The following is a 14,500-nucleotide window of genomic DNA, read 5'->3' on the forward strand; positions in this document are numbered from 1 at the left end:
TGGACCTCTGCCCCAGGGGTTGCTCGTTTAAAGGACAAAATCTTGCAAGATGACCTGCCTTATAACAGCGACGACAGATGGGACATCCGTCCTGGTCATAGCGGTCGTTGTTCCTTCCTCGAAGTGGCAGGGTTCTCCTCCTCCAGAGCCACGGGACATCCTCTGGCCTGGAAGCAAGCTGGATCTTTTCTTTGGAGGACACCAGCAAGGACTGCACAGATTTAGTAAGTGCAGCCATTCTATTGGTCAACTCCTGGACCTGAAGCCGCAGCTCCTCAGTTGGATCTTTATCCAGAGTCTGGGCATCAGCCTCCACAGGGATGGAAGGGAAAGATGTTGCTTCCTGATGGTAGGTGATCGCTGGGCGCCTAGGGGGCGCTGGACGGCTGTCAGTGGGTTCCTGCAGTACCCGAATAGCCCTGTCCTTAAAATCAGCAAAGTCCAGATCAGGGTCTTGCAGGGTTATAATACGCAACTGTCCTCTGTGTGTATTGGACAGGAGTCCTTCAATGAACTGCTCCTTTAACAGTTTATCTTCCTCCTTTACACTGTCAGGATCAACTTGCTTAACTGCTCGCAGCGCCTCCTGCAGGTTGAGAGCATAGTCCCTGATACTGTCCTGCGCCTTCTGTTTACAGCCAAAGAACCTCATCTTGATTTCAGCTGCAGTGCGGGTGTCAAAGGTGCTTCTCAGCTTGGCCAGGATCTTTGTAACAGTCTCTTTATCGGTGTCCTGCCAGGCTTTGACCTCTCTCTGTGCTGCACCCGTTAGCTGTCCAATCAGGATGTTCACCTTCTGGCTTTCAGACAGAGGGTAAACTTTAAACAAACTGCACAGTCTCTCTTTAAATTCACTCAGGGTATGTGACTCACCCGAGTACTGCGGTTGCCAGGCCGCTCCCGGTATTTAAGGCATGGACAGCGGCATTATGGGGACCACTGCGGTGGGCGCTCCTCCTTGTGGCGCTGCGGGCAGAGGCGTATCTAGGCTTCCTGGCACCCGGGGCAAGAATTTGATTCAGCGCCCCCCCAAGTACATATGCGACTTGCACTCTTAGCCATGTACCCACGAGCTGCTCTCCCTAATGCTCTCAATGTTCAGTAAAAAACTGAAAGCAGGAAGCTCGTTGTCAAGTATGAAAATCGCATATGAGTGAAGTGTCCGTGTGATGACTACTGGAACCTGCAGAGCTGAATCCTGACATTGCAGCTTCTGAATTCTCGCAACGAATGCACTGCACACTTTTAGGATTCTCCCTGGCCGATGTACAATCATGTCAGCACAATTATGTGATTTATATACTTCTGGCCACATTCCGACTAGACGTGCCCGGCCTCGCTCCGATCATTATCATTGAGTGAGGCCACACATGTCTAGTCAGTATGTGACCGCATGTATGTAAATTACCGGCACGACAGAATCCTGACAGTGTTCAGTGAGCACTGTGAGAATTCAGAAGTCTGCAGTCACATAAAATGTCTGCAGACTCAGCACAGACCTGGAGAACCCCTGTAATGCTCCTAACAAATAAAAACATGAGAATTAGTCAGTGTCACAAATAACATTTACATCCAGGTACCTTATAGATGACGTCTCTGGAGTCGTTCTTATTTTCTTCTTCTTGTCCAAACCCCATGATGAGTTTTCTCATCCACATCTCGTCTCTGCAGACTTCCATCTTCTCCGGTCTTCTGCAGCAAATCTCTACACGACGCCCTTAAAGATAAAAGTGTCATTATAATGCTCCTGAATAAAAATATCTGCAATATACTGTCGCCTCACACTATTCCCCTCCCTCCTCTAACATCCCTCTGTTCACCATACTGTCTCATCATATATTTACCCCTCACTCTCTATACTGTCTGCTCACACATACCCCTGACTCCCCATACTGTGTCCACATACATTAACACGTTCGCTCCCCATACTGTCTGCACCCAACCCCCATATTGTTCCCTCATACATACTCTGTGTCCTCAAATCTCCCCACACACATTAAATCCCCCCATCCCTGCTCCAAAAATCCCCACACACATTAAATAACCCCCATCCCCACTCCCAAATCCCCCCCACACATTATGTACCCCCCACTCCAAATCCCCCACACATTAACCCCATCCCCACTCCAAGTCCCCCACACATTAAATAACCCCCATCCCCACTCCCAAATCCCCCCACACATTATGTACCCCCCACTCCAAATCCCCCACACATTAACCCCATCCCCACTCCAAATCCCCCACACATTAAATAACCCCCATCCCCACTCCCAAATCCCCCCCACACATTATGAACCCCCCACTCCAAATCCCCCACATATTAACCCCATCCCTACTCATTAACCCCCCAAACAATAACCCCCATCCCCACTCATTAATTCCATCCCCACTCATTAACCCCCCCGTCCATACTCCCAAATCCCCCAACACATTATGTACCCCCCACTCCAAATCCCCCACACATTAACCCCCATCCCCACTCATTAACCCCCCCACATTAACCCCCATCCCCACTCATTAACCCCCCACACATTAACTCCCATCCCCATTCATTAACCCCCCAGACATTAATTCCATCCCCACTCATTAATCCTCCACAAATTAAATCCATCCCCACTCAGTAATCCCCATCCCCACTCATTAACCCCCCACACATTAACCCCCATCCCCACACATTAACCCCCATCCCCACTCATTAACCCCCATCCCCACTCATTAACCCCCCACACATTAACCCCATCCCCACTCTTTAACCCCCCACACATTAACCCCCCCACTCATTAACCCCCATCCCCACACATTAACCCCCATCCATTAACCCCATCCCCACATTAATCCCCATCCCCACATTAACCTCATCTCCACTCATTAACCCCCCATGCATTAACCCCATCACCACACATTAACACCCCCCATCTTCGGTGGTTTCTTCAGCTCCACATTGGAGCACACTTACCACCAGCGCTGATCGTTCACTCTGGGCGCCGGGGAGTGACGTCAGCAGCGTGATCACATGACATGTCACGCTGCTGCGTCGCTCTGGCCCGGCGGTCAGAGCTGCAATTGTACTGGCGTCTATACAGACGCCAGTACAATTGTTCCCTGGGAGCCGGCACGCGCACCCTCTCTGCGCCAGCTGTCAGCTTGACAGCTGACAGAGAGAACCGCCGACTCTCAGGCCAGGGGGCGGCAGAACACAGCCGCCAGGGAGGACACTGCGGACCGCTGCATTAGGCGGCCCGGACTGCGCCCCCTGCCGGCTGCGCCCGGGGCAACTGCCCCGGTTGCCCCCCCCTAGATACGTCCCTGGCTGCGGGGTTGGCGACGGCGTCTGCCGCTGCATTGTTGCTTGGCACAGACATTCTCTTCCCCCCTAGTTAACGTTAGCCAGGGTCGGGGGTTGTGTGAGCTCACCGGCGGCCGCGTCGCAGGCCCGACGCTCCGGGCTGTAGGCCTCAGCTCCTCCCCTCTCGCGCGCTGTCTTCTCTTCCCACGGGGCACTTCACTTCTTCGCGCTTTGTGGCAGGCTCCGCCGACGAAGGCCCGCCCCTCTTTCTTCCTACGCGCGCCAAGCAGCGCGGCAATGGCGGCAATTGGCGCCTATTTCACACACACAGTCTATGGCACACAGGACCCGGGGGGTACCGGGCTCCGTAATCCTGTTTGTGATGCCAAATTGGGTCGCCCTTCCAGGGCTGTGGGGTAATCGGTACCGGGCCGGTATCAGTGGGATGTGTCACAGCAGCAGTGACCCGGACCGTGGCCCTGGGCGCCCAAGTGATGGGGAAAATGTGAATGTGGAATGTAGTTAGATGAATAGTTCGTGACGCCACCTTTGGTGTTCGGCAAGGGAGGTGTTAAGCCGACGCTGCATGCAGATCCACTGGGACTGATGGTAGGGTGCAGCAGAGATGTAAAAGCTCCCCACAGGTGAAGCTGTAGTCCCAGGGCAGTGTAGAGGTGATTGGCACGGGGATGTAGCAGTGCCAGAAGGGTAAGAAGCAGACAAAGACACAGCGGGGTGCAATTTCTGTACCTTTACTTGATAAATGCAGTCCAGGGTCCTGATTACAGATGGTACTAGAGCAGGGTAGCCTGGAAGCAGCTCTGGATTCTCTCTCAGCACATGGGCTGTGCAGTGTCCTTCCTAGCGCTTATTTGAATGAAGTACTCCTAGTACTGATTTACACTGAAGTTCCTCTCAATTCTCTTCTACTCTCACTCCTTGTAAGGCAGACAGCTGTAGCCGCAAATCCTCTCCTGGCTCACTCCGTGCTGTTGTGCCTCCGAGTCTTAGATGGGGGTAGGGCATTTACAGCCTCCTACTCCTCTGGTGTCTGTTGCAGGACCGTTAGTATCCGTACAACCGTGGAGACCAGGCTCCAGTTCATGCGCTTTCACTGGAGATGAGCCTTTCCTCTCTGCTCGATCTCCGCGCTTCTTCCGCACGTCTGCACACTTCACCCTCCGCAGACTAACTAACTCCTCCTTCCTCTTGGCCCTCAGAGAGCACTTCTCCCCTTAATCCCGGTTCAGAGTTCCCCCTGCTGGCCTGGAGTGGAACTGTGTTGCATGCAAAGATTGACTGCGAGAGAGACCCGTCATTGCCTCCAAGCCTGGCATTACCCTCCCCTGGAGGAAAGCAAAGCCACTGTGGCGACCATACTCCTGGGGTGCCACAGTAACATACTGTGTCATCCATAGGATGCGTAACGTCAGTGGTGAGGATGGGGGGCTGCCATTCCCATCTCGGAGGGATAGAAAACAATCCCGCACTCACAATAGAAATAGAACCAGAAGAAAAGTAGAGCAGAAACAGAAGAGAAAGGGGGGAAAAATGTGGTGTGGACCATGGAGACGAAGGTTTTTTCTTGGATCGGACACTTTATTTCTACGCGAGGCGATTAATTCCTCATTTGTTCTTCTAATTGTTGATGTGATAATCTCCTGGCGCCGTCATTTATGAATTATTACTGTTATGTAAGAAAGTTGGAGCAGTTCTTCATGGAGACAATGGAGGCTCAGTCCCTGAGCGAGGACATGGAACGTTCTCTGGACTGACACCGCCTCAGGGAGCCAAGGAGGCTACAAAATGCAGGTGGAGATGGTGCAGCCAGTCATTCACCTGCTGGAGGACGACAGGACACTGGTGGGGTCTGCAAGGACTGGAGCGCTAGGAGACATCCTGAGAAGGATAAAGAGGAGAAGACTATATTGGGGCAAGGGGGTTGATGCCCATAGTCAGCGGCTGTTAGTGAGTCACCGGTGTGAAGTATATCCAGGGGGGGTCCACGAGTCCGGCCATCTGCATATTCCACCTATCGAGGACACAGCTGCGCTGATGATGGAGCCCCAATGGCCGAGAAATGGTGTCCGATGTCTCCATGGACAAGGACAACCAATGACCTGGAGGACCACCTCTGCCATTTTACTTCTAGCTCTAGGTGGGTGGTCGTACATGACGGCTAATGCCATATTCTATGGTTATAAAGCTTCCTACATCTCAGACCGGGCTGCTTACAGGCAGTCGTAGAGGTGCCCTATTAGATGGGGCAAAGATCGTGAGAGTCTGGTCCACCAATCAAGACAACATTGTGAGCCCCACTGGGGACAGTGATGATTAGGGAAAGCCGCGGAGTACATGGCGCTGTGTAAAATTAATAGGGGAAATTAATAGGAGAAATAAATGTGGCCTCAGGACGGCAGCGTTTATCTCCCAGCACCGTGCTGGTGACCTCCTTCTCCATCGCTCTTCTCATTATCAGCTATTACACAGTTTCCTCATTGTAAATTCTACAATCTGTGATCATTCAGGAGAACTCGAGACCTCGCTGTGTACAGATGTGTGTTCTGTGTATTCTCAGTGTTTCATATCTCTGCTCAACAACTAATGGCTGATTGTTCTTATCCTCCAGGTATAGTGCTGACTACAGCTTCAGGTATCTATCTATCTATTATCTATCTATTATCTATCTATCTATCTATCTATTATCTATCTATCTATTATCTATCTATTTATTATCTATCTATCTATTATCTATCTATCTATCTATTATCTATCTATCTCTCTATCTATCTATTTATTATCTATCTATCATCTATCTATTTATTATCTATCTATTTATTATCTATCTATCTATCTATTATCTATCTATTTATTATCTATCTATTTATTATCTATCTATCATCTATCTATTATCCATCTAACTATTATCTATCTATCTATCCCATATCTCTCTATCTATTTTTCTATTATCTATTATATATCTTGCATCTATCTATTATCTATTTTTCTATCTATTATCTACCTATCTACCTATCTATCTATCTATCTATCTATCTATTATCTATCGATCTATCTATCCATTATCTATCATCTATCTATCTATTATCTATCTTTCTATTTATCTATTATCTATTATCTATCTATCTATCTATCTATCTATCTATCTATCTATCTATCTATCCCATATCTCTCTATCTATCTTTCTATTATCTATTATATATCTTGCATCTATCTATTATCTATTTTTCTATCTATTATCTATCTATCTATCGATCTACCTATCTATCTATCTATCTATCTATTATCTATCGATCTATCTATCCATTATCTATCTTTCTATTTATCTATTATCTATCTATTATCTATCATCTATCTATCTATTATCTATCTTTCTATTTATCTATTATCTATCTATCTATCTATCTATCTATTCTATAAAGCTGATTAGAGGTGAGATCCGTTCTGGTTTGCTTTCTTGCAGTGGACGGTCATCAGATCTCCCGTGTTGTGGGTGGGCAGAACGCGGACCCCGGGGAGTGGCCCTGGCAGGTCGGCCTCATCTGGAGATCAAACACTGTGTGCGGGGGGGCGCTCATCTCCCCCTCCTGGGTGGTCAGTGCAGCGCACTGTGTGGAGTAAGTTCCTTTCTCTCTTATAATCTTTCTGCCTCTCCAGTTTTTATGGCGGGGGTGGTGCACCAGAGGGTCCTCCACCAGGCCCATGTGTAATACCATTGCCCATATGGTCCAGCAGAAGAAAATGTAATGATGTAACCTGTGGGAGGATGATACGACCATATAAGGGTAATTAAAGGGAATGTGTCACCAAGTTTTTGCCACCTAATCTGAGAGCAGCATGATGTAGAGACAGAGACCCTGATTCCACTGATGTGTTACTTACTGGGCTGTTTGCTTGTAGTTTTATGTAGTTTTAGCAGGAGGTTTTTCCTAGAGACTAGTAAACCTGTTACCAGACAGTCCTCCATGTTCTTAAGCTCTGTGTAACCCCGCCCTCACCACTGATTGGCTGCTTTCAGCCTCTGCACAGTGCTCACAGAAAGCAGCCAATCAGTGGTGTGGGGCGTGGTTTTATAGAGCTCAGCATTAGGGGAACTCCTAGATCTGCAGCAGAGAAAACAGAGATTTTATTAAAATGGCATCAAGCAGCCCAGTAAGTGACACATCGCTGGAATCAGCATCTCTGCCTTTTCAACATGCAGCTATCAGATGGGGGGCAAAAACGGGTGGCAGATTCCCTTTCAATTAGGAATGAAGCTTGGAATAACATTTCTGTGGTGAGGCCAAATACTTCCAGTCATACGCCAGTAGTATTTTCTGGAAAGAGGCCGCTTGCTTCTCATTTTATGTACCAAGTTTATATTTTGCAGCTTTTGTTACGATTTGCATTAGTAAAATATTTTAAAAAGACAAGCTAAACTTTTTTCTCTATATATAATCTTTGCATTATACTCCATTACTTCATTATTATATTTATTATTAGATCTTAGAAAGTGCTGTTTTAGCTGCCTAGTTCATGCTCTTTTAGAAGCTGCTTTGAACTGCTGCTCTACAAAGGACCAATACTCAAACACTATCTACAAAGACTCTCATTGTCTGAGCATGGAGGAGGTGAGCAGAGAGGCTGATACATCAAGTGTTTCTACATAGTGTTTCATTACAGGTTTTTTTTCTAGAGTAGCTGTTTAAAGTAGCTTGTAAAAGAGCATGAACTAGGCAGCTAAAACAGCACTTTCAGCAAGGAGTTTGATAGAGTGGAAAGCAAAATTGGGAGCTGAGTTTAGTATAAAGATTCTAACTTTTCAAAAGTTGATCCATGAATAAATTAAATATATATATATATATATATATATATATGATAGTAAAATCAATACAATTTTAATTAAAAAAATAGTTTAGTTACTCTTTAAACAATAAGGCTTCACATGATTGGCTCTGATCATTTTGACATGTAATACCACTCCCAGCCACCTGGAGTGCTATTAGGGCAAATCAAGTGTTTCCATTTGAGCTCATGTTGTACGACGCTCTAAAGTGCCACCTTGTGGTAGGAAGGTAACTGCAGTATATTTTTCAGAATGTTCTATCTGATAGTACTTGCTGGTTTTACCAAAACGATCGACAATGACAATCATAAGTTTGATTTTCTTTTACAATCCATATTGACATTGCTCTTTATTATTTTTGTCTCAGTTACAGGAATGCCCGTGACTTCATGGTTGTGTTGGGGGCGCTGAACCTCAATGGAGCGAACCCCATAAAAGTTTATGTGGCAGTAAAACAAATAATCATACATCCCATTTTCGACGGAGATGGAACCAGTGGGGACCTAGCGCTACTAGAACTGGCCCTTTCCGTCAGCTATAATGACTATATACAACCAGTTCCTCTTCCATACCAAGACCAGGAGTTCCCAGATGGAAAGCTCTGCTGGCTGACCGGCTGGGGACAAACTACCGAGGAAGGTGAGGAAGCAAGAAAATCCCAAATCTTTTGTATCACTTGCTGTCATTTTCTTTTTGTCAGTTGATTATTCAAATAAGTCAAAAAAGTCAATCAACTGCCATGATGTAGGGGCAGAAATCCTGATTCCAGGGATGTGTCACACAGCATAGTCAGTGATAGAGATTTCTTTGAAATGCTGATCTCTGTATAATCCCACCCACCACTGATTGATACAAAGCTGCCAATCAGTGGTGTGGGTGGGATTATACAGAGATCAGCATTCTGAGCTCTGCTAGATCTTCAGCAGATAAAACTGTGATTCTGTCACAGCAACATGTACCAAAACCAAGTGATACATCCCTGGAATCAGGGTCTCTGCCCTGTTGTCAGATTACATAGCAAAAATGTGCTAACACATACCTTATAATTGGAGTGAACTTTAGAAGAATCCAAAAGCTCCATGAAGAAGTCGACCTTAGTTAGTTTGTGGTGTTCAGTGCTCTAAAGGAACAAAACCAAAAAATTGCCAAAACTTATTTCGCTATTGACGTTTTCGTCTGATTCTTCCAATGCGATGCTGAATAAAAGGAAATTTGTCTTTTAGAGATGTCCACATTGTAGTGTCAATATTGTGGTGTCCACATTCTGGCATCCACATTATGGGGTCCACATTATGGGGTCTACATTGTGGGGTCTACATTGTGGTGTCCACATAATGGGGTCTACATTGTTGGGTCCACATTCTGGAGTCGACATTATGGGGTCCACATTCTGGTGTCCACATTATGGGGTCTACATTGTTGGATCCACAGTCTGGTGTCCACATTATGGGGTCTACATTGTGGTGTCCACATTATGGGGTCTACAGTGTGGGGTCCACATTTTGGGGTCTACATTGTTGGGTCTACTTTCTGATGTCCACATTCTGGGGTCCACATTCTGGGGTTCGCATAGTTGGTTCCACATTCTGGTGTCCACATTATGGGGTCCACATTATGGGGTCCACATTCTGGTGTCCACATTGTGAGGTCCACATTATGGGGTCCACATTCTGATGTCCACATTCTGGTGTCCACATTGTGGTGTCCACATTATGGGGTCTACATTGTTGGGTCTACTTTCTGATGTCCACATTCTGGGGTCCACATTCTGGTGTCCACATTCTGGGGTTCGCATAGTTGGTTCCACATTCTGGTGTCCACATTATGGGGTCCACATTCTGATGTCCACATTCTGGTGTCCACATTATGGGGTTCACATTATGGGGTTCACATTCTGATGTCCACATTCTGGTGTCCACATTATGGGGTCCACATTATGGGGTCCACATTCTGATGTCCACATTCTGGTGTCCACATTGTGGTGTCCACATTATGGGGTCTACATTGTTGGGTCTACTTTCTGATGTCCACATTCTGGGGTCCACATTCTGGTGTCCACATTCTGGGGTTCGCATAGTTGGTTCCACATTCTGGTGTCCACATTATGGGGTCCACATTATGGGGTCCACATTCTGGTGTCCACATTGTGGGGTCCACATTATGGGGTCCACATTCTGGTGTCCACATTGTGGTGTCCACATTATGGGGTCTACATTGTTGGGTCTACTTTCTGATGTCCACATTCTGGTGTCCACATTCTGGGGTTCGCATAGTTGGTTCCACATTCTGGTGTCCACATTATGGGGTCCACATTCTGATGTCCACATTCTGGTGTCCACATTATGGGGTTCACATTCTGGGGTTCACATTCTGGTGTCCACATTCTGGTGTCCACATTATGGGGTCCACATTATGGGGTCCACATTCTGATGTCCACATTCTGGTGTCCACATTGTGGGGTCCACATTTTGGTGTCAGCCATTGTTCATTAACATGTGCCCAGATACTTGTGGACAGTCCCGTTCTAAGGATCGGTGAAGGTCCGAAAGGTCAGACTCCCATCAACTGAACTTAGCTTTTAGACTTAATTACTTGACATAATGACAAATATGCCAAAAATCCTAATTCAGCTATGAAATTCTATGTATTTAATGGAAATTGAATGAGACTTGATTGCGGTCACCCTGCTTTCTCCTCCTGCACTGAATGTAGCGAGGGATAAGGAGCTGCGGAGTCTTGGTGCAGTTGGAAGGCTGAAATTCCCCTGTAACTAGGGCTAAAATACCAGTTGTAGTTACAAGGGGAATGCAAAAAATAAAGAAAATATCAATAAGTAAAAAGCCCCCCCCCCCAGCACCAACAAAAAGGGCTTTTATCACCTTATGGGGGGAAAAGCATGTAAAGTAAATGAATAAATGAGAAAAAATTAAATTAGCAACAATAAAAAAGATTAAAGTATAAATAAAAAAAATAAATAAAAAATGACACACTGCCAGTCTAATCACGATAAAACCTGTCCAATATATAAAAATAATATCTACAGGAAAGAGAGTGCAATTTAAACTGTTATTTAATGCTCCTTTGGGGTCTGAAAAAAAATAAAAAGGTGAAAAATAGACAAATATTTCCGGTTTTTCTTTACATTTTACCGCAATAATTAAAAAAAAAGAAAACAAAAATGACAGAATAACTAAGCAAAAAAAAGGTGCAAAAAATATTTGAATATTTGAATGAGAGAAAATGATAAAGCACATGTCTGATAAAACCTGAAAATGTGCCCGGTTAGGAAGGGAATCCATCCCAGGTCGCTTCCACGATTACCACAGTATTTTTTAACAAATCCAAGACTTTCTTGATCGTTGTCATCAGCGGTCCCATGTCCTTGCTGTATGTAGGGCGGCCGCCGGGCATCGGATGGCGCATGGTATTAATATGTCCTTTCCTTGGTTTCAGCTAAACTGGTGGCTCCACAGACGTTACAGGAGGTCCCTCTCCCTCTTATCAATTATATGGACTGTAATAAAATGTTCCAAAAGTCTTTCAACATGGGTTCACCTTTTGACTTTGTTAAAAAAGACATGATCTGTGCCGGCTATCCCGAGGGCAAGAAAGATGGCTGCCAGGTGAGCGCGCCTCATTTATACTGAGCTCATAGGTTGCCTTCTGTGTGACTTACCCAATATAACGTTATCACATTGCGTTCTGCAGGGGGATTCTGGAGGACCCTTAGTGTGCAAAAATGGCGAATCCTGGATTCTGGTTGGCATCGTGAGTTGGGGCATTGGCTGTGCCCGGCCAGACATGCCGGGTGTCTACACAAAAGTCAGCAACTTTTGCTCCTGGATACAAGATGAATCCGGTGTGACTACAGTTTCGGAAATGAGCATGGATGCAATGACTGAACACATGTCCACCCTCGTCACAGAGAAGACAGAAGTGGACCTTCCAACTGAACACTTGTCCACCTTGGTCACAGAGAAGACAGAAGTGGACCTTCCAACTGAACACGTGTCCACCCTCGTCACAGAGAAGACAGAAGTGGACCTTCCAACTGAACACTTGTCCACCTTGGTCACAGAAAAGACAGAAGTGGACCTTCCAACTGAACACGTGTCCACCCTCGTCACAGAGAAGACAGAAGTGGACCTTCCAACTGAACACTTGTCCACCTTGGTCACAGAGAAGACAGAAGTGGACCTTCCAACTGAACACGTGTCCACCTTAGTCACAGAGAAGACAGAAGTGGAACTTCCAACTGAACACTTGTCCACCTTGGTCACAGAGATGACAGAAGAAGACCCTCAGATGGTCTCCTCGTCTAAAGTGACCAATCGAGGCACCATCCCAACTGGAAAGAAGCTCCCAATGCCAATGAGTCTTTTGGCCGGGGTCTTTGTGTTGATCAGAATTTTGGACGTTGTGTAAGAATTTCTCCCCCGTCTGTAAATTTGGCCAATTTTGATACCTATGAAATTTATTTTTGTTTCATATATTTTAGAAACTTGTCAACCATGAATTATCCATTACTTTCCATAATATTACCCCCCTCCCTCAGAAGCCTTACATAGTAGGAGGAATATTCATTGGGGACAGTTTGCCAAATCGATAGTTTACTCGCCAGCGCTGTCGGTTTACAGTTAGTGCGCCGGGCCAGACCATGGTAGGTGAGAGCAGCAATGTCTCTTGTTGGTGGACTGTGACGAAAGCGCACCCTGTGCCACCAATATGTCCCGATCCCACCACTGACACGGGTATGTCAGCGGACGGAGTGATGCAACGCACTGCCGGCACACGGCTATCACAGGCACAGTGGGGGCTTATCTTAGTTATCCCGCCACTGGTACCATGTGACAAAAATATACAGCAAGCTAATCTTGCTCTAAAAATTTATCGCAGGGGGGTTATTTTGGATGCCCCACCACTGCTAACAACCTTCCAAGAACTGCGGGGATTTATGGATATTCCACCTTCTCAGTTCCACTTTGGAACTCGCAGCTCTCCGGCACCCCCCCTTATCCTCAGGTAAGTCAGGGAACTACACCTAGGATAATTAGTCGCCGGATGGGCTGCTTGTTGTGCACGGGCAATTAGACTACTGCAGTAAGGGAATTATCAATGCTTTGGCCCCTCATTCAGCAATATAAGACCCTTCCGTACTGCCAACTAGCCCAACCAACCGAACACACCACGCTGCCACCAGCCACGATTCACTTAATCAAAGAGTTAATTAAGAGGGTCCATGGCAAACCCCCAAAATAGTAGCGATTATCTGAAAAAGGCGCATAGTTCGTTTCTTAGAGCATGAAGACAGACTGATAATTTTATCATTTATTCCCAAAAGGTGGGCAGTGATTACATAGATAAAAGTTGCTACAAAGCTGAGTCAATTAATATGTACAATGCAAATATCAAAATAATAGGGATGAAAACAGAAATTACACTTAGAGTTGCTTATGGTTCTTTATGCATCCCATGTGGCTGGGGGAGGGGCAGCCAGACATATCCAGACATTTGGTGATCTTTCTAGCATGGAATCTGCAGCTCAAATGCAAGAATTTCAAGGGAGGGATATCTTATAGCCTAGGGTCGGTTACATCACGAAAGGGGCAGTCTGGGGAGGTTCAGCCCCCCTTTCTCCAAGTTGCAATTTGGCTACAAAACTTATGACTATATCTGGCCGAGGAAAGCTCGTATAAACACACATATGGTGTCATTTTTCTCAGTTTATCGAACCCAATAGGACAGCACCAAGCATGCCGTGATTAGGACACTCTATTTGGGAATAATCCATATCTCAGTTTCTGGAAAGATCAGTGATGTGGTGGAGCTGGCATTTAAATTACAATTTGAATTACAATTCCACATTATTTTTCTTTATTCTTAATGTACCAGAAAGCAGCAGCAAGGCAGCGCAAGTGTTTACAGAAAAAAATCTGAACTCCATGTCAATCACAGATGGTGTGCTTGCTTGCCACAATGACTGTACTGGGTTTTTGCATTTCTTGTGATTTTTTTTTTGAAGAAGAGACAATTTCTTTTGCATAAAACTCTCTAAAATCCAGACACTAATGGAGACTGAATCTCACAAAGTGCGCAGGTCACAATTATTTTTTTTGCACATCTGTTTTACTAGTCAAACTTTACATCTCTAAACACTATGCCATTACCTGCTCCAGGTGCTGAATTTTTGGGCATGCATCTAATGAGCATTCCTCATATTTTCATTTTGTGGAAGGAGCTTGAATTTTGATAAAACATAGAAACAAAAAATATAAAAATGGATTCTTTTAACTTTGCCTGTCTGTTTTTTCACATCTGCTTTACTAGTTTAATATGACAAGTGTACATGTCACTCATTTTCCGACATGTGC

The 14,500-nt window shown here is 45.6% G+C and overlaps 1 protein-coding gene across 1 annotated transcript; it reads left to right on the forward strand.

Moving 5' to 3' along the window:
• Positions 1-5,054: 5,054 nt before the first annotated feature.
• On the forward strand, positions 5,055-14,420 carry LOC141050843 (uncharacterized). Its single transcript, XM_073547524.1, has 6 exons — positions 5,055-5,444; positions 5,916-5,939; positions 6,768-6,921; positions 8,497-8,768; positions 11,583-11,752; positions 11,838-14,420. The coding sequence occupies exons 1-6, from the start codon at positions 5,093-5,095 to the stop codon at positions 12,552-12,554; spliced, it is 1,689 nt and encodes a 562-aa protein (XP_073403625.1). The 5' UTR covers positions 5,055-5,092; the 3' UTR covers positions 12,555-14,420.
• Positions 14,421-14,500: the final 80 nt, after the last annotated feature.

This window comes from Dendrobates tinctorius, unplaced genomic scaffold (genome assembly GCF_039654945.1).
Source record: "Dendrobates tinctorius isolate UK_male_01 unplaced genomic scaffold, ASM3965494v1 ptg000152l, whole genome shotgun sequence".
In the NCBI taxonomy this organism is placed as follows: Eukaryota; Metazoa; Chordata; class Amphibia; order Anura; family Dendrobatidae; genus Dendrobates; species Dendrobates tinctorius.

What these genes read in the sequence shown, in the direction of transcription:
- LOC141050843 (XM_073547524.1), top strand. Translation starts at nt 5,093, where the DNA reads ATGCAGGTGGAGATGGTGCAGCCAGTCATTCACCTGCTGGAGGACGAC. An exon ending in CATTTTACTTCTAGCTCTAG is followed by an intron (nt 5,445 to 5,915) that starts GTGGGTGGTCGT and finishes CTTATCCTCCAG; the next exon opens with GTATAGTGCTGACTACAGCT. An exon ending in AGTGCAGCGCACTGTGTGGA is followed by an intron (nt 6,922 to 8,496) that starts GTAAGTTCCTTT and finishes TTTTTGTCTCAG; the next exon opens with TTACAGGAATGCCCGTGACT.